Source organism: Heterocephalus glaber, unplaced genomic scaffold, assembly GCF_053883595.1.
Source record: "Heterocephalus glaber isolate CG9 unplaced genomic scaffold, H.glaber_assembly_v1.0 deba00000942, whole genome shotgun sequence".
Classification (NCBI taxonomy): domain Eukaryota; kingdom Metazoa; phylum Chordata; class Mammalia; order Rodentia; family Bathyergidae; genus Heterocephalus; species Heterocephalus glaber.
The window spans coordinates 4,889,958-4,916,633 of NW_028258174.1; the positions used below are offsets into that span (position 1 = coordinate 4,889,958).

Here is a 26,676-nt window from a genome sequence, read left to right on the forward strand (position 1 = left end):
GGGATCAAACTCATGACCTTATGCTTGTGAGGCAGACGCCGGAACCACTGAGCTAAATTCCCAGCCCTACCCTCTTTTTTAAAATAAAAATTAAATTTTTTTTTTGGTACCGGGGATCAAACTTGGGTCATTGCACTTGCAAGGCAGGCAGCATAACCACAAAAAAATTAATTTTATTGGTACAGTTTTGACATACATAATGATCACACTCATCATAGGGAAATTTATATCTGTATATATCTTAAATCTTTTTTCCCCCATTCTTTTCCCTTCCCTTCAATCCTTCCCCTCTCCCTCTACACAACATTGTTTCTATTGTTTTCCTTCCATTCCCCTATTCCCTTCCTTCTCTTCACTGCCCCTCCCTTGTTCCCCCTTCCCATTTGAACATTTTCTTCCTACCTCCCAAGATCTATCATCCAAAAAATGACTTCCTTAGATTTAGCAAAAAAACCTTTCTAATCAGTATTAATAATTTAATCACTGAAGCATTTGACTAATAATGTAGTAAAAGGCATAATACTCAGATCTAACAGTATGAAGTAATACCATCATCAGACATGGTGATATAATTCCTTTAAAATAATTAAATGCACAATGATAAGAATAATGTGTAAGTTTTGAGACTAGTCAGGGTTTGAGTCTAGAAAGACAGTAAAAGGATTTGGAAAACCTTTCATCTGAAAGACTACCAGCCTCAGTTTTTTTAACTGTAAGGTCTAAAAGCTGATAGATAATACAAGTATATATAGGCATAGAATAACACTGGTACACAGATCTAATCAAAATATATACACTTAGATAATGTACTACCTGGCTTCCATCCCGCAGGACAAAGTGAGGTATCTTTCAAAATTTTACTTGGGGGAAAAAAATTTTTATTAGGGGCTGAGGATGTAGCTCAGTGGTAGGGTGCTTGCTTAGCATGCTCAAGGCCCTGGATTTGATCTCCAACACGTCAAAAAAAAAAGTTTTATTTACTACTTAAGTCACTCATTATAGATTATTCTATTGGGTTTTATATACTTAAATACTACAACTTATATTCTGAAATTTTAATGTATTCACAATGCTTTGCCAAATGTGTAAGTGAACTAACTTTTGTGAGATGTATATTCACATTTGCCCATTTAAAAAAATGCCACTCAGGGCCGGGGATTTTAGCTCAGTGGTTTCTAACGCCTGCTATGCAAGTGCAAGGACCCAAGTTCGATCCCCGGTACCAAAAAAAAAACCCACAAAAAAATGCCACTCAGTAAGTGTTTCTAAAAAGAAGAAAATACTACTGCTAGGAATATGGTATTGTACAGAAAAGTATAGCATTCAGTGCCTATCATATATGATACTCATATTCTATAGATAAACTAAATTGGAAGAGCTTAAGTGTATCATTAGATAGGGTAATTATCAATGTAGTACTCTGTAAAATAAACTGCCAAATTAGGGGAAAAACCCATATACTAATGCTTCATTTATCTGACCCCATTCAGAAATGGTTTCCTTCCACATAAGTTAGCTTCCGAATAGTGAGAACACATTCCTTCATATCCATTTTTTATCATACTATTACCTATCATCACAAAAGGCTCTAAAACATAATCTTCCTTACTGACACAGCCAAGCTCATCATCATCATCAACATCTATCACTGCAGAGTAGAGCAGTGATACGGGTACAGTGTTTACTTTTCCTTTTCTCACACCCACATCGTGTTGGCTGTCACCTTTGCCCCTGATGGTCCTATGTCTCTGCCTCCTTGCTTCTTTTACTATATAGTCACCTGGGACTATTACTGTATGTTGCTCGTGAGGCCAATTCCTGGTCTGTGCTCTATTCAAAGGAGCCAGGATCTAGATTTCCATGCAAATTGCTAAGATAAGGAACCCTCCAGAGTAGCAAATAGTGTTATATTCTGTTTCCTGCCTTATATTAGCTTTCAGTTTTAAATGATCATCTAGGTCTTGAAACATTTATACCAACTTCTCTTGAGATCTCTTTCCTCAGTCAACGATTTGTTCTGACCCACATCACATCCACCCACCCATCCACCCATACTACTAGAGCTCTCATCACTGCTACTACTCCCTCCCATTAAATGTCACTGCAGTGATATCAAGCCATCAAATTCTTTTTCCTGTGTGCTGAACAGAAATAACTAACTTCTGACATGGATCAGTTATGAAGAACAGAATGACTGAATATGTGTGTACTCATATATGTCTGCTATGACTATATTTCAAGCCCAAAGATAACTGACATGGGGATTATTCTTTTTCTCTGACTTTTCTCCTAGGTTCTATTGAGATTGGGTAATTGGGACTTAACTAAAATTAGAAATTAGTGATTATGTTTTTATCTTTAAGTGGTAAGCCTCATTTACTGAGCAAGTAAATTGCAAGCTGGATAAAATTTAATTTCAGTTCTTACTTACTCTAAGGAAATGGGAAATATACCTACTCAATTCTAATTCCAAATCTACACCTATTTCAATCTCATCCGTAGAGAAGTTAGTCAGGAAATAGTTATAAAACTGTGCTTCTCAAAATGTGGATCATACACTACACTACTACCTAACAGTTCATGTTAAAAGTGGGTCTTACCATGGAGTTGCTGTGTAAGAATCTGAGAATGAGACTGACTTTGGTGGAGAATCATAGTTTAACAGGTTTTGGGTGAATGTGCCTTTTCTTAAGGGAGATCTCCTTGCTAGATACAGACTGGAGGGTGGTAGATGAGGAGGGATGTGGATTTCTACTGATACTGTGTATTCTATTCTCTACCCCATGCCTCATGATTGTCCACCATTCGGCCTGTTGTATGTAAGGCATCAACCTGTTATTTCCAACTAACATGTCCCCTTTCCTTGGCTTATTTTCACTCTTTTCCTACTCTCTGGTGTCGTCTGAGATTGTCTAAGGGATCAGACTGTTCCCAATAGTTGGAAAGAAGAGGCCAAAATAACAGAAAAGGCAAAATTTAATTCTAAAAGTTTCCAAAATATAGCCCTATAGTAAAAGTCACTTGGAATGTAGAAGAGATTCAAGCTCTAATTTTAGCTCCTCATTCTGGGGCTACTCCATCCTTTACATTTGCTTTCTGTAGTTCTTTCTTCAACCTCCTCAGACAGCTGCCACTATCCTCTGCTGACAGTGTTGCCTTGGCGGCCTCAGAACTGCTGCTTTACTATGGCTCTGACTGCCTAGATAAGAGGTTAATGTCAATCTCCACATTCCTTTACTGTCCAGCACATAATGATTTTCCTCACAGTTCTGAGACCACTCAGAAGGTTTTCCACTAATAGTAATAATTAAAAAAAAAAAAAGGGATTCAAGCCAAGTATGGTGCTGCACATCTGAAATCCCAGTACTCTGGGAGGCTGAGGCAGGAAAATTGTCAAGTTCAAGTCCAGCCAGTGGAATTTAGCAAGACCCAGTCGAAAGAAAGAAGGGGGGGTGAGGAAGGGAGGAAGGGAGTAAGAGAGGAAGGAAGGAAGGAAGGAAGGAAGGAAGGAAGGAAGGAAGGAAGGAAGGGAGGAAGCAAGCAGCAAGACAGCTAGGGATATAGCTTAGTGTCAAAGCCCTGGGTTCAATAGTTAGTATGACCACTACCAAAACAAAATCAAACAAACAAAAACAATCAACTACCCTAAAAACAACATTCAGCAGTATTTATGAAATATTTACAATATTCTAGTACTCTGCTAGAGTCTCAATCCTTGGACAAAATATAAATACATTCTGAGTGAGTTTTGCAGAAATAAGACGTCCTCATAAGTGAGGACATGACCATATTTTAATCTGCATTTCTTTCTTACCCATGAATCAGTCTAATCTTTCCAAATATGAGTACTTCCTTTGTAAACCTGTGGATGTCACCAGGTTTTTCACAAGCTTATTTAACAGAGAAAGGATTGTGCTCACCTATTTTTAAAAACATATTTTAGTGCCCTTTTTAACAGAACTCAATGAAAACAGTTAAAGGTAGTCAAAACTGACATTAGCCTAATACCAATAAATATAAGATTCCCAAAAGAGGACAGTTTAAAGGAATGTATTTGGAATATGCAGGTATTTTACAGAACTAGACCTTCGAGCAGGGACTGTTTGCTCTCTTCCTACCCTTTGTTTTACTCCCTTCAAAGAAATTAGGGCCAGAGATTTAGCTCAGTGGTTCTGCCGCCTGCCTCGAAAGTGCAAGGTCCCGAGTTCAATCCCTGGTACCAAAAAAAAAGAAACCTCCAGGTTTGGCAAGGGCTCTCTTCTGCAGACTCAAAATCCACAGCTGGGTCCTCTGAGGACACTGCAGTGACCAGGCAGCAAAATGTTTGAAGTCTCTACCATAAGGCAGATATTAAAGCCTAGAGTATGTGTTTATAACTATAACTATATATATATATTTATATATATATATATATATTTTTTTTATATATATATATATATATATATATATTTTTTTTTTTTTTTTTTTGAGCCAGTGTCTTGTTTTTCTGACCAGGCTAGTCTCAAACTCCTAGACTTAAGGGACCTTCCTGCCTCAGCCTCCTAAGTGCTGGGATTACAGGCACACACCACCATACCTGGCTTGCAACAGGTTTTCTTACCCTATTCCCCCTCCTTGGTAAAATGGTAAGCTGCTGACCACAGCTAATCTACACAGACTATTTCCGACCTTAACAGAGAAACTGCCATTTTGATAACTATCATGGCAAGAGATATCTTAGATGAGTCATATTTCTTGCTTAGGAAAGGAGGTAACTTGGTTTCCCCAAATAGAAGTTCTCTTCAACACTGGATTTACTACCCCTGATTTTCTGTTTTTCTTTTTATGAAGAAAATCATTCTCAACCTTTCTCTAGTTCTTCTGATCAATAAGCTACATAAGTTATAAAATTTGCATGTTATTGTTTCCATAGCAACTCAAAAGGATCAGATGCCTTTATCCTCTGAAAGAAAATGCTTTCTTCTTTTAAAAGAATCACATTCTCCTATACCATAAAAAATCCAAATCTACCAGAATATAAAATCTAGAAACATAAAAGACAACAGAAAATCCACAAACAGAGATAAAGTAGTTTTTACCCAGTGATTTTTATTATTCAGGTTGGTTTTCATAAAAGCTTGATGCTAAGATAGTAAATCATTGTAGACTAACTTACCAATAGCCTTTGTATAATGCCTTGCACCCAGCAAAAGTTCTGGAGCCCGATACCAAAATGTTACAACTACTGGATCCAAATCTGCTAGGGGCTTTAGAGGAGAATTGAATAATCTGGCAAAACCCATGTCAGCTAAAAAACAAAAAATAAATATAAAACTCAGTTTGACATACAATTAGAATCATCCAAAGGAGATAAAAATAGTCACTAACCTTTTAAAAGCAATACTTTTCCTTTGGGGAAAAAAAATCAGCTATACCAAGCATTGTGTAGGCATTACTTCATTTATCTCATCAGCGCCTCCTAAGGTAGATCCTACTATTGTACCTGTTTTACTGAGGAGGAAACTGAGGTTCTCAAAAGTACACTGACTTGCTCAAGATTCAGTGATAGTAGGTTCAGTCAGGTTTAGAATATGGGTCAGACTTCAGATTCCTTTCAGAGACAGTTATAGTAGTATTTTCATGTTTTAACATCTAAAATTAGTTTTTAAAACCTTCTATAATTAATATGACTTCTGTATATCATGTACACCTATGAACTAACCACATCTCAGCGTGGCCATGAGCTGGTGCCAGGTCCTACAAACTCACCAGAGCTGATTCACACACCTCACTGATTCTGCCTCAGAATCAGTGTGCTGACCGCACACTGGTAACCTGGAATTGGCTATGGTGAGTGTATTTACATCATGGTAAACAACAAATGCCACAAATTGGAACTCTCCCCCAAGAGGGTTATTACTGAAAGGTAACTAGCACATCACACATATTTCCAAGAACATGCATAGGACACATAAAGAAGTTGTTTAATTCAGAACTTAATAAAGATCTAAACCAAAAGTAATTGATTTAAACATGGGGGTGTATAAAACTAGTAAGAAAAATGTTTAAACTATAATAAGGCTTCCAAACCAATTTTTTGAGATTTAATAAACTGTAAAGCACTCCACAGTGTACAAAATGCCTTTCATATATATCATAAATCATTTCATTTCATCTTTTCAAAAACACAAGTTAAGTAAGCATTTTGTTCCCCATTTACTAGATGAAGTACCTAAGGTCTAAAGCAGTTAAATGGCCTGCCCCTGCTCACAGGGACAGTAAGTCACGATGTCAGTACTCAAACAAGAACCACGCTATTACTTAGGACTTCAGCCTTAACCTCTTAACAACTGATCTGACATCCAATAAATTATACATATGATAAATGCAAGCCACAAAGGCAAAGTTACAAAAATAACAAACCTCTATAGTTTGAAATATATAACATATACAGTACATTCTGAATATATGAGGCCCCAAAGTACAATAAAAGGTATACAATTTAAGACCTTCAACTAGAGCATCATCTAATCAAAAACTAATGCAATATGATATAAAATGCATTACAATTTTAATTTATTGAGATTTATTTTTTTAAGAGTTTAAATAATTTAAGAAGACTTTCTGAGAATGCTTTGAAGTATCTAGGTCTTAAAAAACAAAGCTATCCAAGGAGGTCTGTGCCTATTTAAATTAAAGTTCCCTAAAGCAAACAAAAACATTCAATCATTTTACCAATATTATAGCTGCTATTCTAAAATATTACACAATATTCAAAGCACTGTCGTGTATATTTAATAGGTACTTATTATTGTTGATGTCAAACTATGCTATCAAATATATGAAAGTAATTATATATATTACTTTATACATAAATTATAATTATAATAATTATATATTATAATACAATAAATTACATATATTACGATAAATCTGGTTAAATAATCAGATGCTGATTATTGTTGATGGCAAAGTATGATGGAATGCTGTTTCATCCATGGGGGGATTTTTTTTCCCTCTGTCAAGCATACTGGGAAGCAATTTTATTTATTTTTATTACTACTTAATGATTACATTTATCAGGGAGAGTCAGCACATGTGCATAACAATGTCAATTCTTTTTACTCCCTCCACCATTTTGCTTTTCTCAGTAGTATATAGTCTAGTCTGGCCTTGCACTTGCTATGTAGCCCACTGGGCCTGAACTTAACATCCTCCTGCCTCAGCCTCCTGAGTGCTGGGATTAAAAGCAAAAAGCATTTTGTTTGTTTGTTTTTGGTACCAGGGATCAAATAATCTCCAGCCCAACAAAAAGCATTTTAAAAAGGCTAAATTCAGTAATCTCTCCTCTTATTCTCTACCTTCTTTCTTTTAAGTCTCATCTATTCATTGCCAGATGAAATTAAGGCCAGAAGAAAACAATACTCTTAAAAACAATTCATGTCCATCGTATGAACTTTAAAATTAGATATAGCTGGAATTATTCAGTTAAACAGGGGTGGCAGAATTCTGGTGTGGGTGTTAATTAGACAGTATGAAACAAAACAAAAGCAGTAACACACAAGGTCTACCACCCAAGGAACTTAACAAAATACATGGAATAAATCCAACATAACACAGAGATAAGTACTGTGAGAATAAGGGATCTGCTACTGTTTTCTACTAAATGCTAAATTCCTGGGGGGGCGGGGGTTATGTCTTTTCCAAGGTGTTATCTAGAATGATTTTGTTTTTGTTTTTGTTGAGGAAGGGTCTCCCTTTGTAGTTGAGGCTGGCCTTGAACTCACCATGTAGCCCAGGCTGGCCTCGAACTCACTGAGATCCTCCTCCCTCAGGCTCCCAAGTGCTGGGATCACAGGCATGTGCCACCATGCCCGGCTGCAACACTTGCGGAAGTAGACTAAACTAAACAGAAACAAAGCTTTTGTACATGGGGAGGGGAGGGAGCTTAAGGGTGGGAATAGGATAAAATAAAATTTATTTTAAAAAGAAAATAAAAACAGCTTCACTGAGATGTAATTCATTCATTAAAAAGAAAAGAAAAGAAAAGAAAGTGGACCTTGAGCTGGATCCTGAGGGGTTACTATTTATAAATGGTAAAAAAGGGAGTAAGCATTTTAGGTAAGGCCTGGAAAGTCTTTGGTTTGCTGAGGAGGGAAAGGCTCAGATACAGAAAAGGGTACTGTGTGTTTTCCATTTAATTATGTAATTCTTCTGAGCCAAAGTAGAACTATATTAAAGCATTAAGCATAGGCATCAGCATTACTGACTTTTATTTACTAATTGTGCGGTGCTGGGGATCAAATAAATCCAGGGCTTTAAACATACTAGGCAAGCATTCTACCACTGAGCTATCTCCTCTGCTGCCACATCATTTTTCTTTTATTTGTGGGGTTTTTGTTTTGTTTCGTTTTTAAAGACAGCATCTCGCTATATTGTTCAGGCTGGCCAGATCCCCCAGCCTCAACCACTCAAGTGCTGGGATTACACTAATGCACCACCATGCCTGTCCCCCACATCATTTTTTAAAAATCAGTAATTCTGGGGCTATGGATGTAGCTCAGTGGTAAAGCTCTCATCTAGTAAATGTGGAGCCCTGGGTCACCCCAGCACTGCAAAAAATAGTAATTTAACATGTGCCATTAAAACAAAATTTATCAGCATTTAATCAACTCCTAGATTGATCATAAACCTTTATAATTAATTTATTATTAATTATTACTCATTTTAAACCCTGGGTGTGTCCCTAATCTTGGGTGGAATTACAATCCTAAAACTCTTAACAATAAGGTAACTGGCCTGACCAGGGCATAGAATTTTATATTGAGGAGTACTAAAGACTAGAAGGCTTTAGATTGGGGTGACTGATATGAATGTACTGAGTGGTACAAATAAGAAATATAAGATGATGATGAATTTGGTTTGGGACCAAGGAGAATAGGTTGCCAGGAGGACGCAAAGAATTCAGCTAAAGTGAGAGACTAGAAGATCCAGATCTTAGAATCATTTTCAAAGAATTCAAAATTTTGAAGCCACAATTTATCAACTGCCTAATGAAGTAATAACTGTAAAGGGAAGCTATGTCCCAAGCTAGTGTGTAGAGTGTTTTGAAACAATAGGTGAATAGGAGTAAGAGGAAATAATAAATAAAATGCAGAAGTGACAGCAAAAGTTGTAGGTAGAAAACCAGAATTATATGATGTCATACAGGACCACGGGAGAAGACAGTCTACTAGATTTGATAAGACAGAGATCATACTTGTTCTTTTAGAGAGTGGTGTTGATACAGAGATGGAATTAGACACTGGATTTTAATAAATCAGGGTAAGTGGAATCACAGGGTGAACATCAAGAGTATTTCAGAAGTATAGAACAAAAGGAAGAAAACAAATGTCGAAGAAAACAAGATGGATATAAGATTTATTTTAAATTGGGAAGAGAAATATGAATATTTAAAAGAAAGAGGAGAGGGCCGGGGATTTAGCTCAGTGGTTCCACCACCTGCCTCGCAAGCGCAAGGTCCTGAGTTCGATTCCCAGTACCAAAAAGTAAAAATAAAAATAAATAAAACAAAGAGGAGAAACCTGAGAAGGGAAAAATGGAAATATCGTAGTGGGGGGAAATTAGGGCAGGAAGACATTTCGAAGCTAATAAGGGTACCAGTAGGTAGGACTTAGGAAGGGAAAAGTTGCTCTCTGAAGCTCTTTCAAAGGCAGAGCTGTGTTGACAGAGTGAAGGTTTGTGAAGCCACACCAGTCCTCTCTGATATCACTAAAGTGCCCTTATTTGTAGGGTCTCTTAGGACTAGGAATCCAAATCCCAGCTTTCAAAAACTGAGCAAACTACAACCTCTCTAAATCCAGCTTTCCATATCTATGATATCTACCTTTAAAGGGTGATTATGTAAAATAAAGAGGTATGAAACCATCTACTGCACTGTTTACATTTTACTGTGTCTTAAAGAGGGGGGATATTCCTCTTTTTCACTTGTGCTTGGCATAAAGTATCTACTCAATAAGTATCTGTAAGAAAAAGAATTTTGAGTATAAAATAAAATAGGAACAAGTAAGGGGTGGCAGAGAAAGGAGGGGAAGAGAAGAGAAGGAAACCAGCTACCAGGTACTTAATTAACATCATCATTTTGGTTTTTGGTTTTTTGAGACAGCGTCTTGCTATGTAGCTCAGGCTGGCTTCAAACTCATAGCGATCCTCTTGCCTCACTCAATCTCCTGAGTGCTGGGATCACAGGCATGTGCATGCCTGGCTTAATATCACATTTTTGAATGAGGCTCAATCTTAGCAAACTCAGAGTAGAGATTCAATGAAGGGAAAGTTGGTTTAGTACAGCTTTTTCAGAAATTGGGCTAAGGAAGTAAATGAAGAAGTAAAAACCCAAGCAATAGGACATGCTCGGTTGAATTAGGAAAGCATGAATTTATACTAGATCAAGTCAGCAAATCATCTCTATCATAGTGTATTTTAATAGTGAAGAAAGGCCAATGATTTTATTTTTAAATCCTTCTAATAAACCACTGATAAGTCAATAAATATAACTTCCTCTCTCCTTCTCCTTCCCTCTTTTTCTTTTTTTTTTTTTGGTACCGGGGATCGAACTCTGGTCCTTGTGCTTGTGCAGCAGGTGGTGAAACCACTGAGCTAAATCCCCAGCCCCTTCTGATTGTTTTCTGAGACAGACTGTCACTGTATACTCCAGGATGGCCTTGAACTTGCAATTTTCCTGCCTTCACCTCCTCAGTAGTAGTATTACAGGTGTGCAACACCATGTCTGGTTCAATTAATGCAATTTCTACTAAAAGAAGGTAGAATAAAACACTACTTAGCTCGTTTTCTCTCCAGATATAAATGGAGTTCTTTCGGAATGTCCAGAGTTGCAAAGCAAATCTCAATACAGATAAAAGACTCCTGCAGTGTCTTAAACTAAGACAGGCAAATAAGAGAGGCTATAAAGAGAGGCTATATATAGTCATTCGGAAAGGGTATGTTAGTACCTGGTATAGGACATGTAGGTCAGGGGTAGTGAAGTGGGTGGAACCTCTAAAGGTTCCTATGTACTGTCAGGTCAGGGTCAGAAGGATATGTTCAGGGAGAGAACATCTGGTAATGCTAAGATAAAAAATAAGATTTAGGTAACTATACTTAGGATGACTATGTAGGACAATGTTGCTGGGCTTGGGCTACGGCACAGTAGTGAATGTTTTTGTGGACTTGCTTGTCAATTCCAAGGGATGCCTCAACTTAGACAACTACAGAATCTAATTTTGGGGAAAAGGCTACAGGTTTTATACACTATCTACCTTCCTTTTCCAACAACTTTTCCAAAAAATTATGAGAAAGTAATTTTAAAATTAACTACTTAAATAAGAGTATTAACAAGGGCAACCACCTCTGCAGTCACTTTAGTTTCTTAATAAATTATTTTAGGAATAATTACCTACCAATTTTGACTCTCCCTCTCTCAGGACCTTCTCCCATTACTAGGATATTTGCTGGTTTCTAGAAATAAAAATAGAGCATTCAAATTACTATGCTTACTCTTGTGACATGCTCTAAAGTGGAAAAACTTATAATATGCAAATTTCATTTCTGTATTTTCATCAAAACTAAAGATATTATGCACTCTCTCTACATAAAGCATTTAACACTCTTGAGGTTTATATAATCATCCTTGCCACGAATACATAGCTTATTTTCAAAATTATGTATAACATACAAATAATTACAAATTAGTTATTTCTATTCACTCCACAGAAAAAACTAATAATAATGGTTAAATCTGTACAAATTATATACTTAATGCTCATAACAAAGTTTATGTGGTTGAAAATTTTTATATAAAATTTTAATCTACAACATAATTGCCATTACTTAATCATATGAAATAGTCTTTGCTAAATATTTCTAAACTAATATAGGAAAGAAAACATGCTCAATATTCATCAGACTCCATTATAATTCATATGTCAACTATTGTACATGCAAAAATGAAAAAATTCAAACATAACTTCAAGATGTAGGAAAACAAAAACCAAGACTAATACAAAGCTATGTAAAGAAAAGGAGTACGCTACAATGTATCTACCATCTTTAATAGATACCCTCATCTGTAGATATTTGGAAATGAAACTGTGAAGATAGGCTTGGTGGTAGGAAGACACAAATAAGACTCCTTTATAAACTCTTTGAAGAAAAACTTGTATGTTTTTAATGTATAGGAGTCATTTATTCAATCAATGAATATATTTTTTAGTATCTTCTTGAGTCAAGGAATCATACTTAGGATTGTGAGGAAAAACAAAAGCATAGTAAATCAATCTCCTATCTGCTGGATGCTCACTATATTATATATACAAGCTTTACATAATATTAGAAGCTAGCATTATGTATGAGATAATAGAAAGGGCCAAGTCTCCAGAGATTAAACTGGATTACTTTTAAGATACTTTCCAATTTGCTGATTTATTTATTTTTTATTTTTTTGAGACAGGGTCTTACTATGTAGTTCAGGCTGGCCCTGAACTCACTATGCAGCCTAGGCTGGCCTCGAACTCATGGCCTCAGCTTCCAGGGTTCCAATTTGCTGATTTTAAAAAACATCTCAACAAAAACAAACACTAAGAAATAGTTGGAAGAAGTGATTAATTAACTAGACATTTCATTGTTAAGGGAAATGTTCATGAAGTGAGGGTGAGGAGAGCGTCTATTAGCCAAATCCTGGAAACTGAACAGGAACCAGTGTAGCAAAGTAGAGGCACTGCTCTGCAAGGGCAGGGGCACTGCAGAAGGGAAAAAGGCTATGAACAGGCATGCTCAGGACGTAGTAAGAAGTCTGAATAGAAAGAAGATGGATCATGTTGGGGTAGTAGGATGAATCTAGACTCCAGATAGTCTTAAATGCAAGGTGAAATAACCTGACCCTTATAGTACAGGCAGTGTGATTACATGACAGGGGAGGTAATGAGACTGGGCATGAAATGATAATGAAATAGAGAGAGGTAGGGAGCTGAAAAACATTTTAGAGGAGAAAATTTACAAGACTTTGTAACTGGCTGAAGTCAAAAGATTAAGAAAAAAGAATGATCAAGATTTCACCAAGGGCAGGGCATGGTGGGACACGCTTGTAATCCTAGCACTCTAGGAGGTTGAGGCAGGAAGAGCACAAATTTGAGCCCAGCCTGGGCAACCCAGCAAGATCCTGTCTTCAATGGGGCGGGGGGGAGGGGAGGGAGAAAGAGGTGGCTGGGAGACATAGCTCAGTGTGGAGGCCCTGGGTTCAATCCTCAACGCGGAAAAGAAAAGGTACCTTAAGGAACCTTAGCCTTACAGAATAACTATATGCTACTGTACATAAAGAATTTATCCAAAGCATCCCTGATCTCACAAGGGTCAGGGACATTTAACAAAAACCTTCATTCCTGCTTGAAATAATCTATCCTTGTGGCTACAGTGTTAAGGAAAGACAAAATGGGTCCAAACGCTAATGCCAATCACACAAGTCAGTAGGAATACTGAATCCTTGGTCACTGGGAAAGGTGAGAAAGCTAACACTGCTTCCTCCACAGACACCAAGACCTTTAAGAGGGCTAAAACTACATACCACAGTAGAAACAAATCAAACTGGAGAAAAATCTTTGAGGTGAATAATGAATTTTCTAGCAAAAACGCAGATATTTCCATAGAAGATTAAAAACAAAATTCATTTATATGCTATTGACAAGAGGCCACCTAAACACAAGGACCATAAAAACTAGAAGCTTGGCTTGGGATTTAGCTCAGTGGTGCCGCCACCTGCCTCACAAGCACAAGCACAAGGTCCTGAATTCAATCCCTGGTACCAAAACAAAAAAACAAAACAAAACAAAAAAACCAAGAAGTTAAAAAATACATTAGAGGCAAACTGTTAAAGGAAAACAGAATCAACTATAGAAATGAGATAAAATAGCTTTGAAAATAAAAGTATTAGGACCACAAAAGGTCACTGTATAATGATTCAAGTTTCAATCAGAAAAAGACAATAATCCTTAACTTGTTATACACTTTATATACATAAAAAGCCTAACTAGATACATAACTTCAGGGATGAAAAAGAACAATGATAGCATACTTTTCTCAATTACTGATATGTCAGGAAGACAAGATTAGTAAAAATGTAGACTATCCAAAGAATACAATTAACAAGGATGAGCAAATGGACGTATACACAACTTTTTACCTAATAATTACAGAATATACATTTTTCTCAGGCATACACAGACTATTTATAAAAGTTAATCTTGTACTAACAGGTCTCAAGAAATTTCAAGGAACTGTTACTACACAGATTATGTTCTCTGACTATAATACTATCAAGTTAAAAGTCAATTACCAAAGTAAAAATGTAAAACTTCATCTATTTGGTAATTAAAAAATACTTTTAAAGCACTCAGCGGTAAAAGGAGAAACGATAAAGAAACTAAAAATACTCATGACTAAAATGAGTACTATCAAAACCTGTGAAATGAAATACTTATAAAACAAAATTCATAGCCTTAAATATTTGTTAAGAAAAAAGAATAGAAATAATGATAACAAACAAACAAAAAATAACAAACAAACAAAAAAAAGATAAACACAAGGGAAGAAATTTATGCACCAGAGAGGTTTTATGGAGCTTTTAGGACAACTAAGCAAGATTAAAAAAAAGTACAAATAAAACTACATTATACATGACAAAAAGAAGCACAACTACAGATACAGTGGAGGACAGAAAGATAAAGAATCCTATGAAGAACTTTGTATCTATTAATATGAAAAAAGTATACAACTGGACAAAGTCAAGAAAATGTAATCTAAACACTGATTCAAAATTAATTAGAAAATCTGAAGAAACTAAGAAGTGCTAAATAAATTGAAACTATAGCTAAAACTCTTCCTACTGAGAAAACACCAATCCTAGATAATCTTGGAGGCAAGTTTTCCAAATTTCCAAAAACAGAATATTTTCAGAGAACAGAAACAGGTAATACCCCAAACACACTCTAGGAGGTTAGTTTAATGTTGACAGCAAAACCAAATAAAGCATGAAAAAGAAAATTTTCAAGCCAGCCTCACTCTTAAGCACAGATGCAAAAATACTAAACAAAATATTAGTAAACCAAATCCAGGAACAGGAATGCCAAAATGGCCTACTGTGAGAAAATCCATACTAGTCAATCATCATATTACCAGACAAAGGAAGAAAATCATATATTAATTTTGGTAGTTGTTGAAAAAGCAGGTAAAATTTAATATCCATTCACAATAAACATTCTCAGCAAGTTAGACCAGAAAAAAACTGATAAAGAGAATATACCAAAAACTACAAAGGAAACATTGGAAGCCCACTCCTCCCCCTCACCTTTCTGTAGGGATACAACCCAGGGCCTATGCACTGAGTTATATATATCCCCATCACTTTCTCATTTCTTATTTTGAAAAAGTGGTGCTAACTCACTAAACTGCTCAGGCTGGGTTTGAACTTCCAATCCTATCTCAATCTCCCAAAGTGTTGGGATAACAGGCATGTGCCAACATGCCTTGCAAGTATTCCCTTTTAAATCAAGATAATTACAAAGTTGCCCACAATCATTACTTCTAAAGTCAACTTGTACTGTAAATCCAGTGCTATAAAAAAAATAATTAAAGAAACATGCATTAGAAAGGTAGAAGTAAAACAACTGTTATTTGCAGATAATATAACTGTAATTGTCTACACAGAAAAACTCAAGTATTTAGGATAACATATTAGCAATACTAAGAGGTATTAGAGGATTTAGCATGATGTCTCGCTAACTGAATAATGTTTAAAAAAGTCAATGTAATTCTATATACCAGCAAAAAAAAGTTAGGAAGTATAATTTCTTCCTTCTTCCCACCTTTCCTTTGCAATATTGGGAATTAAATCCAAGGCCTCGACCTTTAAATTTTTTTTTTATTTTAGACCTCACTAAGTTGCTCAGGTTGTTCTGGAATTTGTAATCCTGCTTCAGCCCCCCAAGTAGCTGGGATTACAGGCATGTGCTACCATGTCAAGTGAAATATAATTTTTCAAAGCCAATACATCTGTAGCAAAACCCAGACAATGTCTAGGAATAAGTATATTAAAGGATGTACACAATTTGTATAAAGAACACCATGAAAACTTATTTCAAGTGACATTAAGAAGTCCTGCCAGGTGTAGTGGCAAATGCCTATAATCCCAGCACCCAGGGGGTGAGGAAGAAAAATGGCTGCAAGTTCAAGGCCAGCCTGAACAGCACAGTGAGACTATGGAAAGTTCTATGTGCTCATGTGTAGCTTGAAAGGCTGACTGTATAATACATGTGGAAGAACAAAGACCATGAAGAACAGTAAACTGGAGTGCAGCGGTGAGAATAGGAATCTGGCTCAAAACAAGGTATCAAGACTTATTTTAGAGTTATGATAACACTGTGCTAGAGGGACAGGAAAACACTGATCAATGAGACAGAGCAGACAATCTAGATGGAAATATGATACTAAGAGAAGAGAAACTTGAGTTAGTAGAGAAAGGAAGAACTCAGAAAATGGTGTTGGAACAATATGTTACCCAAATGTGGAAAAGATAAATAAGATGAGTCCTCATCTCATACCATACATATATCAATTTCAAGTGGATTAAAGATCTAGATAAGAAGCAGAACTTTTAAAACTTAGGGGAAAAAACAGTATTTCTGCGATGCAGAGGTAGGGAAAACTTTCTTAAAAATAAAAACACTCTAATCATAATAGAGGAATCTAGCTTTGTTATAAGAACTTCCAGTCCTGAAAAATTTTTAAAATGTAAAATCGAAGCATAAACTAACAGAAGTATTTGCAATACATATTCGCAAAAAGATTTAGCATCTGGATTAAAGAACTGTTACAAATGAAAATGAAAAACAACCAAATAGCTGGAAGTAGTGGAGCACACCTGTAATCCAGATGAAGCAGGAGGATCAAAAGTTTGAGCCCACCTTGGGCAACTTTGTAAGATCCTGTCCCCAAATAAAAAATTAAAAAGGGCTAAGAATGTAGTTCAGTGTGAAGGTCCTAAATTTAATCCTTAGTACAAGGGAAGGGAGAGGAGAAGAGAGAAGAAGAGGAGAGGGGAGTGGAGAGAGGCAACCAAATAAAAGATGGACACAGGTCCATCCACTTTAGTTAAAGCAGAAGCATATGAAAACATGCTCAACCCAAAATTGATAAAGAGGGAAATGCAAGGTAAGCTCACAGTGAAAATACCATTTTATAGCTACTAAATTGGATAAAAATTAAGAACTGATGAGCAGGAAGTGGGTCAGTGAGAACTCCAATACATTTCGGGGGGGGGGATAAATTGGTACAACTTTAGACAACACGTTGGTATAATGCTACAAAAGTGAACAACTGCATACCCTTTGACTCAGTAATTCTATTTTTAGATATAACAGATTTTTTTTTTTCCAGTAGTGGGGATTGAACCCAGGGCCTTCACAATGAACTATGCTGCCAGTCTCTTTCTTACATTTTCAAACAGGGACTCACTAAATGGCTAAATTGCCCATGCTGGGCTAGAACTTGTGATCCTCCTCGCCTCAGCTTCCTATAGTGCTGGGATCACAGGTGTGTAACTTATCCAGCTCAAAGAATGCTCATAACAGCACAGTCTGTAATTCTTTAAAAATTTGTGGTAGAGTCACACAACTGAGCTAGATTAGGACGTGGAAAAAGCTGGCTGAGGAAGTAGATGTGACCTGTTAATTCTAAGATCCCAGACACATGCACAGAACAGTTCCCAAAGCCCTGCACATGGATTTCTCCCAAGAACTCCAGCAATAGGATGATCTAGACTTGATGTCAGACTCGGCATGGGATCTCTCTGGACCCTTATGTAGAAGTTCTCACAGATTTCCTTGAGAGTTAGACAGCATAAAAGGACACATCAACACCATGAAAACTTTGCTATATTGTGATAGCCCATGCTGTGTTTCCCAGGGGCAGCATGTACTTTTATCTTTCCTCTTACCCTCTTTTCCTATTTACTCAGCCCAAGCTCGCTCTACAGAACCAGTTTCTCTTCCATTCTTCACTTTTACTTTCTTGAATAAACTTTGCCACTGCTTTTTGCTCATTTTGTTCAATTCTTTGAGAAGAGAAGAACCTAGAATCTGATTCTGGAAGGAGAGGCAAACAATCTGAACACAGTAATGTTTAGATGGCAAGCCATTTTTTAGGAGCAAGCTACCTGGTAACACAATGAACTTTAAAACAGCAGTGAAAAAAATCACTGAATTATAAATAAATGTTCAAGCTAGAAGCATTACATTGAGTGGGGGGGGGAGTAAGTTTTAGAAGACTATATTTTTTAAAAGATACCATTTTCATAAGGCCTAAAACCAAGCAAAGCTAAATATATTATTTTGGCACAGATACAAATGAAATAAACAGTTTTTTGGCAACAGTCTCACTATGTAGTCCAGGCTGGCCTCAAACTTGCTATGTAGCCCAGGCTGCCTCCTACCTCAGCCTCACAAATGCTGAGATTACAGGTGTTAGCCACCACACCCAGCTAAAGTCAGCTTATTTTTAAATAAGTGAATAAATGATTCAAAAGCCAGGATATTTGTCACCTCTTGGGAGGAGGCAGGAGAACAGGATGGGAGGAAATAAATAGAAGCATGCAAATGATAATCTTCCCAATATTGTTTTTGTGTGTGTGTGTGTGTGTGTGTGTGTGTATATATACATATATATATATGTGTATATATATATGTGTATATATATGTGTGTATATATATGTATATATATGTATATATATATGTGTGTATATATATATATGTGTATATATATGTGTGTGTATATATATATATACATAAAGAAGATGTTAAAGACAAAAAATAAAGCAAGGAATGGGGATAGGCCATTGTTTTGAGTGGGCTGGGAAGGTGTTATCTTCAACATCCTCCAGAGAAAGTAACATTTCAGGTGAAGGTAACATTTGGGATGAGACCTGAGGTAAGAGTCTAGTGAGCCAGCTAGGTCAAAGGTAAAAGCAGCCAGGCAAAGGAAGAGCAAGTTTTAAGGCCTGAGGCCAAAATGTGCCTGATGGACTAGAGAAAAGGCTAAGAATTGTGGGGGTCGGGAAGGACATGATGTAATAATGAAGACTAGAAAGAGAGGAAACCAAAAGAAGGTCTTGCTTGTTATTTCAAATGGTTCTGCTTTCAGAGCACAAGTCATCTTAGTAACCAGAGCCTGTAGGTTCCTAAACATGTCTAGACTGTGCTGAGAATTGGGGAGGGCTGCTGCAAGGTTTACCCATTGGCAAGGTCAAGTTCATGGTATTTGAAGCAGTTAGGGAAAATCTTGACTAGTTAGTGGACGGGCTAAGTGAAGAAAAAACAGCGGTAAGATGGCTGGAGTCAATGTGAGAGAAGAGAAAGTAGTAGAATCAGCAGAATGGAAGGCAGAATGTATGTGGGGGGTTATCAATCATGGAGTGACACAGGGCCTTGGAAAGACTTTAGGCTTTACATAACTAGAATTACCTATCCCCATTTTGTAATATTATCTTTCTCATAAATTTTAAATAGTTATAAATGGGGGGGGGCCTCCCCAATCTGATGGTAGGATTTGGAGGGACTGTCATTTTTCTACTACATTAAATATTTCTATAATGTTTGATTTTGTAATTTCAGTATTATTTACAATGATGGAAATGGTATTTTTAAAAGCATAATTAAAAATAAATAATGCTAAGGGGGAAAAAGGAAGTTAGATAGAAAAGAGCCAATGAAACAACCTGTGAAGGAATACCAAAGGTAAGAAAACCAACAGAGCATTAAGTAAGGTAGTGCATGCCTATAATTCCAGCTATTCAGGAGGCTGAGGCAGAAGGATCACAAGTTTGAGGATAGACTGGCAAACTTTGCAATACTCTGTCTCAAAATCAGTTTTTGATAAGGGCTTGGGATGTTGAAGCTCAGTGATAGCATGTTCACCTACCATGTATGAAGCCCTGAATTTGGATCCCAGTAACAACAAGAAGCCTACTTAACAGAATTTCAGAGTCTGAGAGTAGTTATTAGGTGCAATAGAATGAAAGCCAAGATGAAACTAAAATGGACAATTAGAAGATCATTCATGATTCAATAAAAACAATCTATGCATTTACAGAAGCTAGACTTGGTAAATGTGGCTCAAATAAGTGGAAAGAAGGCAAAGGTAGATTATAGAGCATAATTTTGAAAGCCTTAGAGTGGGATCTATAGGGGACATAATTTTTTAAATTTTATAAAATTTTCAAATAAACCATCTTACATATTATTTATAATTCCTAAATTATAATCTTAAACATTTTCAAAATAAAGATACCAAGATTAAAACAATAAAATATGAGACATGGAAACAAAAATTTCTTCAAATAAGAAATGAAAATAGATTATGAACTGTTGAATGAAATACAGAAAGTGGGTTTATATCACTTTGTTAGATGCACTTGAGCCATGCTGTTTAAACACAATATGAGTACCACAATGAAATGAGGATAAAAGTGAGGAGAGCCAGGGATTCAGCTCAGTGGTTCTGCCGCCTGCCCCCGCAAGCACAAGGACCCGAGTTTAATCCCCAGTACTAAAAAAAAAAAAATATATATATATATATATATATATATCAGAGAAGAGAGGGTCTATGTAGCATTAAAGTTCTCTGAGATACCATACTTGAAGCCATGGAAGCTCTAAGCATGAGGTCTCCATGTAGAGGCTGAGATGAAGGCAGAGACAGCAGCATGGTTTAGGGGAACAATGGTCTATGAGTTCTTCTGTGTAGTCTGAGGAAGGAACTCAGGGCTTGGGCCATATCCACAGTAAAGGGTTCCAGTAGCCAAGTCAAGACTCAGAATTGCACAGGAAAGTCATTTTTAAGGCTATGTCCCTTGACTGAGATTACTTGTCCCCATCAGAACAAGTAAATACATGTTAAGGTCACAAGATAAATTGGTGTTTCAAAATAGCAATGAAAACAAAATGAACTACTACTCACCATTTAAATGTGTTTAACTTTTCAAAGCATTTTCACATCAATAACTTCATTTTTCTTACTAGACATAATCAAGAGTCTACAGAGTGCAAGTCTCAGAGCAGCCCCATCCATCCTCAAGATTCTATACTGAACTATATTTATAGATATTATCCTTAATTTTCAAAAGACTTTACTGGTCATTAATTTCAGGGAAAGTATATGCCTTTAGAAAAAAGGAAATTGTAGTACACACATGTACACACACACACTGGTAATCTGCAAACAAACCTGAAAGGATGAAAAAAAGGATACCAAAATTGTTCTGACCTAGTTACATCTCAATTGGCATAGACTCTGCTTTACTAAAACTCTTCTTACTGTGAACACAAAATGCCAGCTGTGAAAGAAAGTGATACTGCTGGGTTTGCACCCTTTGGTTACCATAGAAACAGTAGAACTGGCAGGAGTTGGATGCTTCACATTTATCAGTAATAAAATCAGATAACCAAATCAATGCTGCAACGTTCATTATAGTTAAATTTTTAAGTTTTAAAGCCCAAATTCATAATATGATGAACAATACAACAGGCTTTAACTTTCAATCTTCCTGCCCAGAGAGCTGGGACTGCCAGCATGTGCCACCACTCTCAGCTAAGAATAGCTTTTATATATGTAAAGTGCATTCTACAAATATCCAGAATACTATTAAACATCCTATCTGATCTTCACAAGGCCTTAAACAGAGGAGAGGAGCCCTGTGCATGGATGACAACACTACCATCAAAGGCCCTCACACTGCACCTACAATGGGCTATGCCACAGACTATCAAGCTCCCCAATCACTGGAGCCTAGTTAGGATTCCTCAGCATGAAAAAAATCACCTAAAACTGAAGTTTAGAAGATATATAAGCCACACCTTGCTGTTTGTTAGTGCTACATTTTAAAAGAAACTAGAATGATTAAATCATTGAAGTAAGTCCTATTTTCTGTAATAGCTTTTTTTTTTCCATTAAGTTTATTGGTACATTTTAGGTATACAATATAATGACATTCATCATTGGAAATTTGTACCTTTACATGATGTATCTTGGTTCTTATTTTTTCCCCATTCCCTTGCCCTCCCTTCAACCTCTCCACCCCTCCCTATTTACAGAGACTTTGTTTCCATTTTTTCCTTTTCTCATATTTATTTTTTTCCCTTTACTTTCCCCTACCCTTATTTCCCCTTCCTCTTTGCACCTTTTCTTCCTATTTCAAATTATCTATTATACATTTTGATCCTTATTTACACTTTCAGTTTCTCACACCAGAGGAACTATTTGGTATTTACACATTTGTGTCCTATTTATTTCACTTAAAGAGTATGGCCTCAATGTGCATCCATTTAGCTACACATGTCTCTAGTTTCTCATTCTTTATGGCTGAGTAGTAGTCCATTTTATTTTCTTTATCCAGTCTCCAGCTCATGGGCAACTGGGCTGTTTCCAAGTTTTAGCTATTACAATCTGTGCTGCTATGAACATGGGTGCACATATATCGCTGTGGTATGATTCTTTTAATTCCTTTCAGAAGATACCCAGAAGGGGAATACCTGGGTCAAATGGGACCTCTAGTCTTAGATTTTTGAGGTATCTCCATACTGATTTCCACAGTGGTTGCACCAGTCTGCACCCCCACCAGCAGTGGAGAAGGGTTCCTTTCTCCCCACACCCCCGCCAGCATTTGTTACTGGTTGATTTCTTGATAGCAGCCACTCTCTCTGGAGTGAGATGAAATCTCAGCATTTTCATTTGTATCTCAAATGACTAGTGATGTTGAACACTTTTTCTTATGTTTATTTGCTGTTTTTACTTCTTTGTCTGAGAAATGTCTCTTCATTTCAGATGCCCAGTTTTGGATTGGGTCTTTAAATTTGGGAGGTCTGATTTTTTTTAAGTTCTTTATATATTCTAGATAGTGGACCTTTGTTTAAGGAACAGCAGGTGAAATTTTTTTCCCACATTGTGAGTTGTCTCTTCACTCTGTTGGTGGTTTCTCTTGCTGTGCATAAGCTTTTTAATAAGATGAGATTCCATTTTGATTCTTTGTGCTAGTTCACATCCAACTAAAGTTTTGTTCATGAAATCTTTCCCTATGCCAATGTCTTCAAGAGTTCTATCTAACCTCTCTTCCAGCTGGTTTACTGTTTCTGTTTTAATACTTAGATCTTTGATCCATTTCAATTTTAGTTTAGTGCATGGTGAAAAATATAGGTCTAGTTTTAATTTTTGACAAGTTGATTTCCAATTTTTCCAGCACCATTTATTAAAGAGTTATCTTTCCTCCAGTGAGGGTGTCTGGCTCCTTTGTCAAAGATGAAGAAGTTAAATTGTCATTATTTGCAGATGACATGATACTCTATATAGAAGACCCCAAAAACTCCAACAAAAGTCTTCTAGACTTAAGAATCAACTTCAGTAGAGCAGCTGGATACAAGGCCAACCCACAGAAATCAATAGCCTTCCTTACATGAACAACAAACTCACTGAGAGAAATTGGAGAAACAACTCCTTTCACAATAGCATTGAACAAAATGAAATACCTAGGAATCAATCTAACGAAAGAAATCAAAGACCTCTACTCTGAAAACTATAGCACTCTGAAAAACGAGATTGAAGAAGATATCAGAAAATGGAAAGACATCCCTTGCTCCTGGGTACGAAGAACCAATATAGTGAAAATGGCCATATACTTCCAAAACTGCTATACAGATTCAATACAATCCCAATTGAAATCCCAACAGTGTATTTCATAGAACTAGAGAAAGCAATGCAAAAATTCATTTAGAACCCGAAGAGACCTAGAATAGCAAAAGCAATTCTAGGCCACAAAGACAAGGTAGGGGGTATCACAATCCCCAACTTGAAATTATACTACAAAGCTACTGTGATAAAAAGAGCATGGTACAAAGAAACAGACCCAAGGATCAGTGGAACAGGTTAGAAGATGCTGACACAATTCCAGACATACTCAGCCACCTCATCTTTGACAAATGTAATACCTTTCTTTAACTAGGATGTTAACTTAGTAAATCAAATAAAAAATAATACTCATTTGACTAGCAAGGTATTGTTATCTCCACAGCCTCTCTTAGACAATATCTCATTCAAGAAAGAATGAAAAGTAAATTATTTGAAGCACTTATTAATTTTGATCTCATTTAATCACATTTTTAAAAATGTGATTGTTATTTTTAAACATGAAGAGCTGGTAAAAAATATTTATAATACTTAATCACAAACCAGATAAAATGTAGCCCTTTCTTTTCACTATCAAGAAGCATGTCTTATAGATTATACTAGGTCTCTGTTTTATAAGGCAGAGAAGCTAGGAAGAGTATCAGACTAATGGAATTCTGGGGGACAAATAGGTTACAAGAAAGGGTATCTATCTCTGGATTGCTGATGAGATCAAGAAAGACTGTCTAAAAGCTTCTATAGAATGGAGATTAGAAGGAATTCAGAAACTCTAGTAAAAGACCAGGTGTCAACAACCATATAAATTAGCTATCATCATCTTCATTTTACAGATAAGTAAACTGAGACATAAGTAATAAGATTGGCTATCTTAGAAATAACTTTTTTAAAAAATGTAGGATCTCAGCCAAATGTGGTGGTGCTTGCCTGTAATCCCAGCACTCCGGGAAGCTGAGGCAGGAGGATTTAAGTTTGAGCCCAGCTTGAGCAACTTTGTGAGAGCCTGTCTCAAAATAAAATAAGGGTGGCTGGGGATTTAGCTCAGTGGTTCTGCCACCTGCCTTGAAAGCGCAAGGTCCGAGTTCAATCCCCAGTATAGCAAAAAAAAGTATAGGCTTTCAAATGCTGGCACAATGGTTATAGTAAGATTCTAAGAGTTTCTCTGGAGTGAAACATACCTGCCTTATCAGGTCCTGTTTAGCAGAAACAAAATTAAAGACTTGAGGTATTTCCTTGTCAGACAAAGTATGAAAGGAATCTGCACACAGATTTCTAGATGATTCTATGACAACTGAGCAATTATTTTAACCAAACTTTCACAAAGATTCACAGTACAACATTTTTCCCCAGCTGGGTGAAAGTAAAAGGTCATCTCTGATTTTCACATATTGGACTTTCATGTAGTAATGTCTTTAAATGCTCTCCTTAGCTAAAGGACTATAATATTTCATGCTTCTGCCTGATGTCCTTTCACTGCTTATCAGCTAGCTGTCAGAACTCAGCAAAATTATCAACTTTAAAATACAATGTTTTGCCATTAAATTATTCTTTGCATCTTTTCTCTGCTTTACACAAGTGAAATATAGAAATAACAAAGGACTAATACTAGTAATAAGCATAAGCCTCAGACTGTATAACAGAGATGGAAATTTCTAAGTATGTTCAAAATGATAAATCCTGGGTCTCAATTGAACAAACCTTCTGAACTTAGGCAGACTGTGGTTCCATAACAGGGGGAAAAAAGAAAAGGAGAGGTGGGAAAAGGAAATTAAGGAATACATACTGAATTCTGGAAATAAATCACTGAAAAATGTTTCTAAAAGGGAAGAGATAATTGGTAAATTATATTTATATTATGTCTCTTTAGAAGCAGAACTGCCCCTAAACTTATCATCCCTGCAACTGTTATATAAGGAAAAACTATTTATGAAAGAGACTTCTTGCATTTTCTTTATTGTATTTCTACTAAATAAAAGCAGACAGTAATAGGATCCAAATATCACTGAACAGCCTTACTGTCTCTGTGACAGGAAGTTTTGAACAGTGTTCCAAGCTCTCCACCTCCTTATACACTCACTATTGTGTCAATTCCTCTTCTCAAGTATGGACTCTTATCTAGTGACTCGCTTCTAATGAACAGAATGCAGCAAACGTAAGGGATGTCATTTCCACAATCACGATGCAGAACACGGGACTTCCATCTCATTAATATATACAATCTCTCTTACCCCTCTTTCTCCATCACCCTGCTGAAGCAAACTGGCATACTGTGAGATGTTCTCTGGAGAACTCTTGTGGCAAGGAGCCAAGATAGGGCACCAATCATCAGCTCATAAAGAAATGAATCCTGCCAATATCTAAGTGAGTGAGTGAGAAAAGGGATTACTCCCAGTCCAGCCTTGAGAGAGGCGTAACCTTTTAAGAGACCCTGTAACAGGACCAAAAGAAGCCATACCTCTAGATTTCTGAGCCACAAAAACTGAGATAATAAATGTTATCTTAAGCCACTAAATTTTGGGTGAATTTGTTTGTAGCAACAGGTAACTAATATAGTCTTGATTCCTGAGCTTTTGTTTGTTTTTGGTACTGGGGATCAAACTCAGGCCCTTACATTTGAGAGCCAGGTGGTGGAACCACTGAGCTAAATCCCCAGCCCTATATAGTCTTAAAATGTTATGTAGCCAGAAAGTAATAAAGAATTAAGAATGCTGTTGAAAATTCAGTATATATGCTGACTGAATGAAGAGTTATCATAAGGGGAAAAAAACCCTATAGTTCATGTCAATTAGTATAATAAAGTATCCAGAGTCATACAATACACTTGTCTCTGTAGCTAAAATATCTGCTGCATTTTTCTTTTTTTTTTTTTTTCCTTTATTGGTAGTTCTGGGAATTTAACCTAGGGCCTTTGCACTGAACTACATT

At 36.4% G+C, this 26,676-nt stretch overlaps 1 protein-coding gene across 21 annotated transcripts in view; it reads right to left on the bottom strand.

Annotated features, from left to right (window-relative positions):
- Positions 1 to 26,676, bottom strand: part of Cdk19 (cyclin dependent kinase 19) — a 183,978-nt gene that overhangs the window by 16,060 nt on the left and 141,242 nt on the right. For 16 of the 21 annotated variants that reach the window (XM_087208734.1, XM_004873987.4, XM_087208730.1 and 13 more), the window contains 2 exons: positions 11,436 to 11,493; positions 5,156 to 5,287 (listed from right to left, as the gene is read on the bottom strand). In XM_087208734.1, coding sequence (XP_087064860.1) covers positions 5,156 to 5,287; positions 11,436 to 11,493 — 190 coding nt within the window. The remainder of the gene's footprint in view (positions 1 to 5,155; positions 5,288 to 11,435; positions 11,494 to 26,676) is intronic. The other 5 variants (XM_087208743.1, XM_087208737.1, XM_087208732.1 and 2 more) reach the window with 2 other exon arrangements.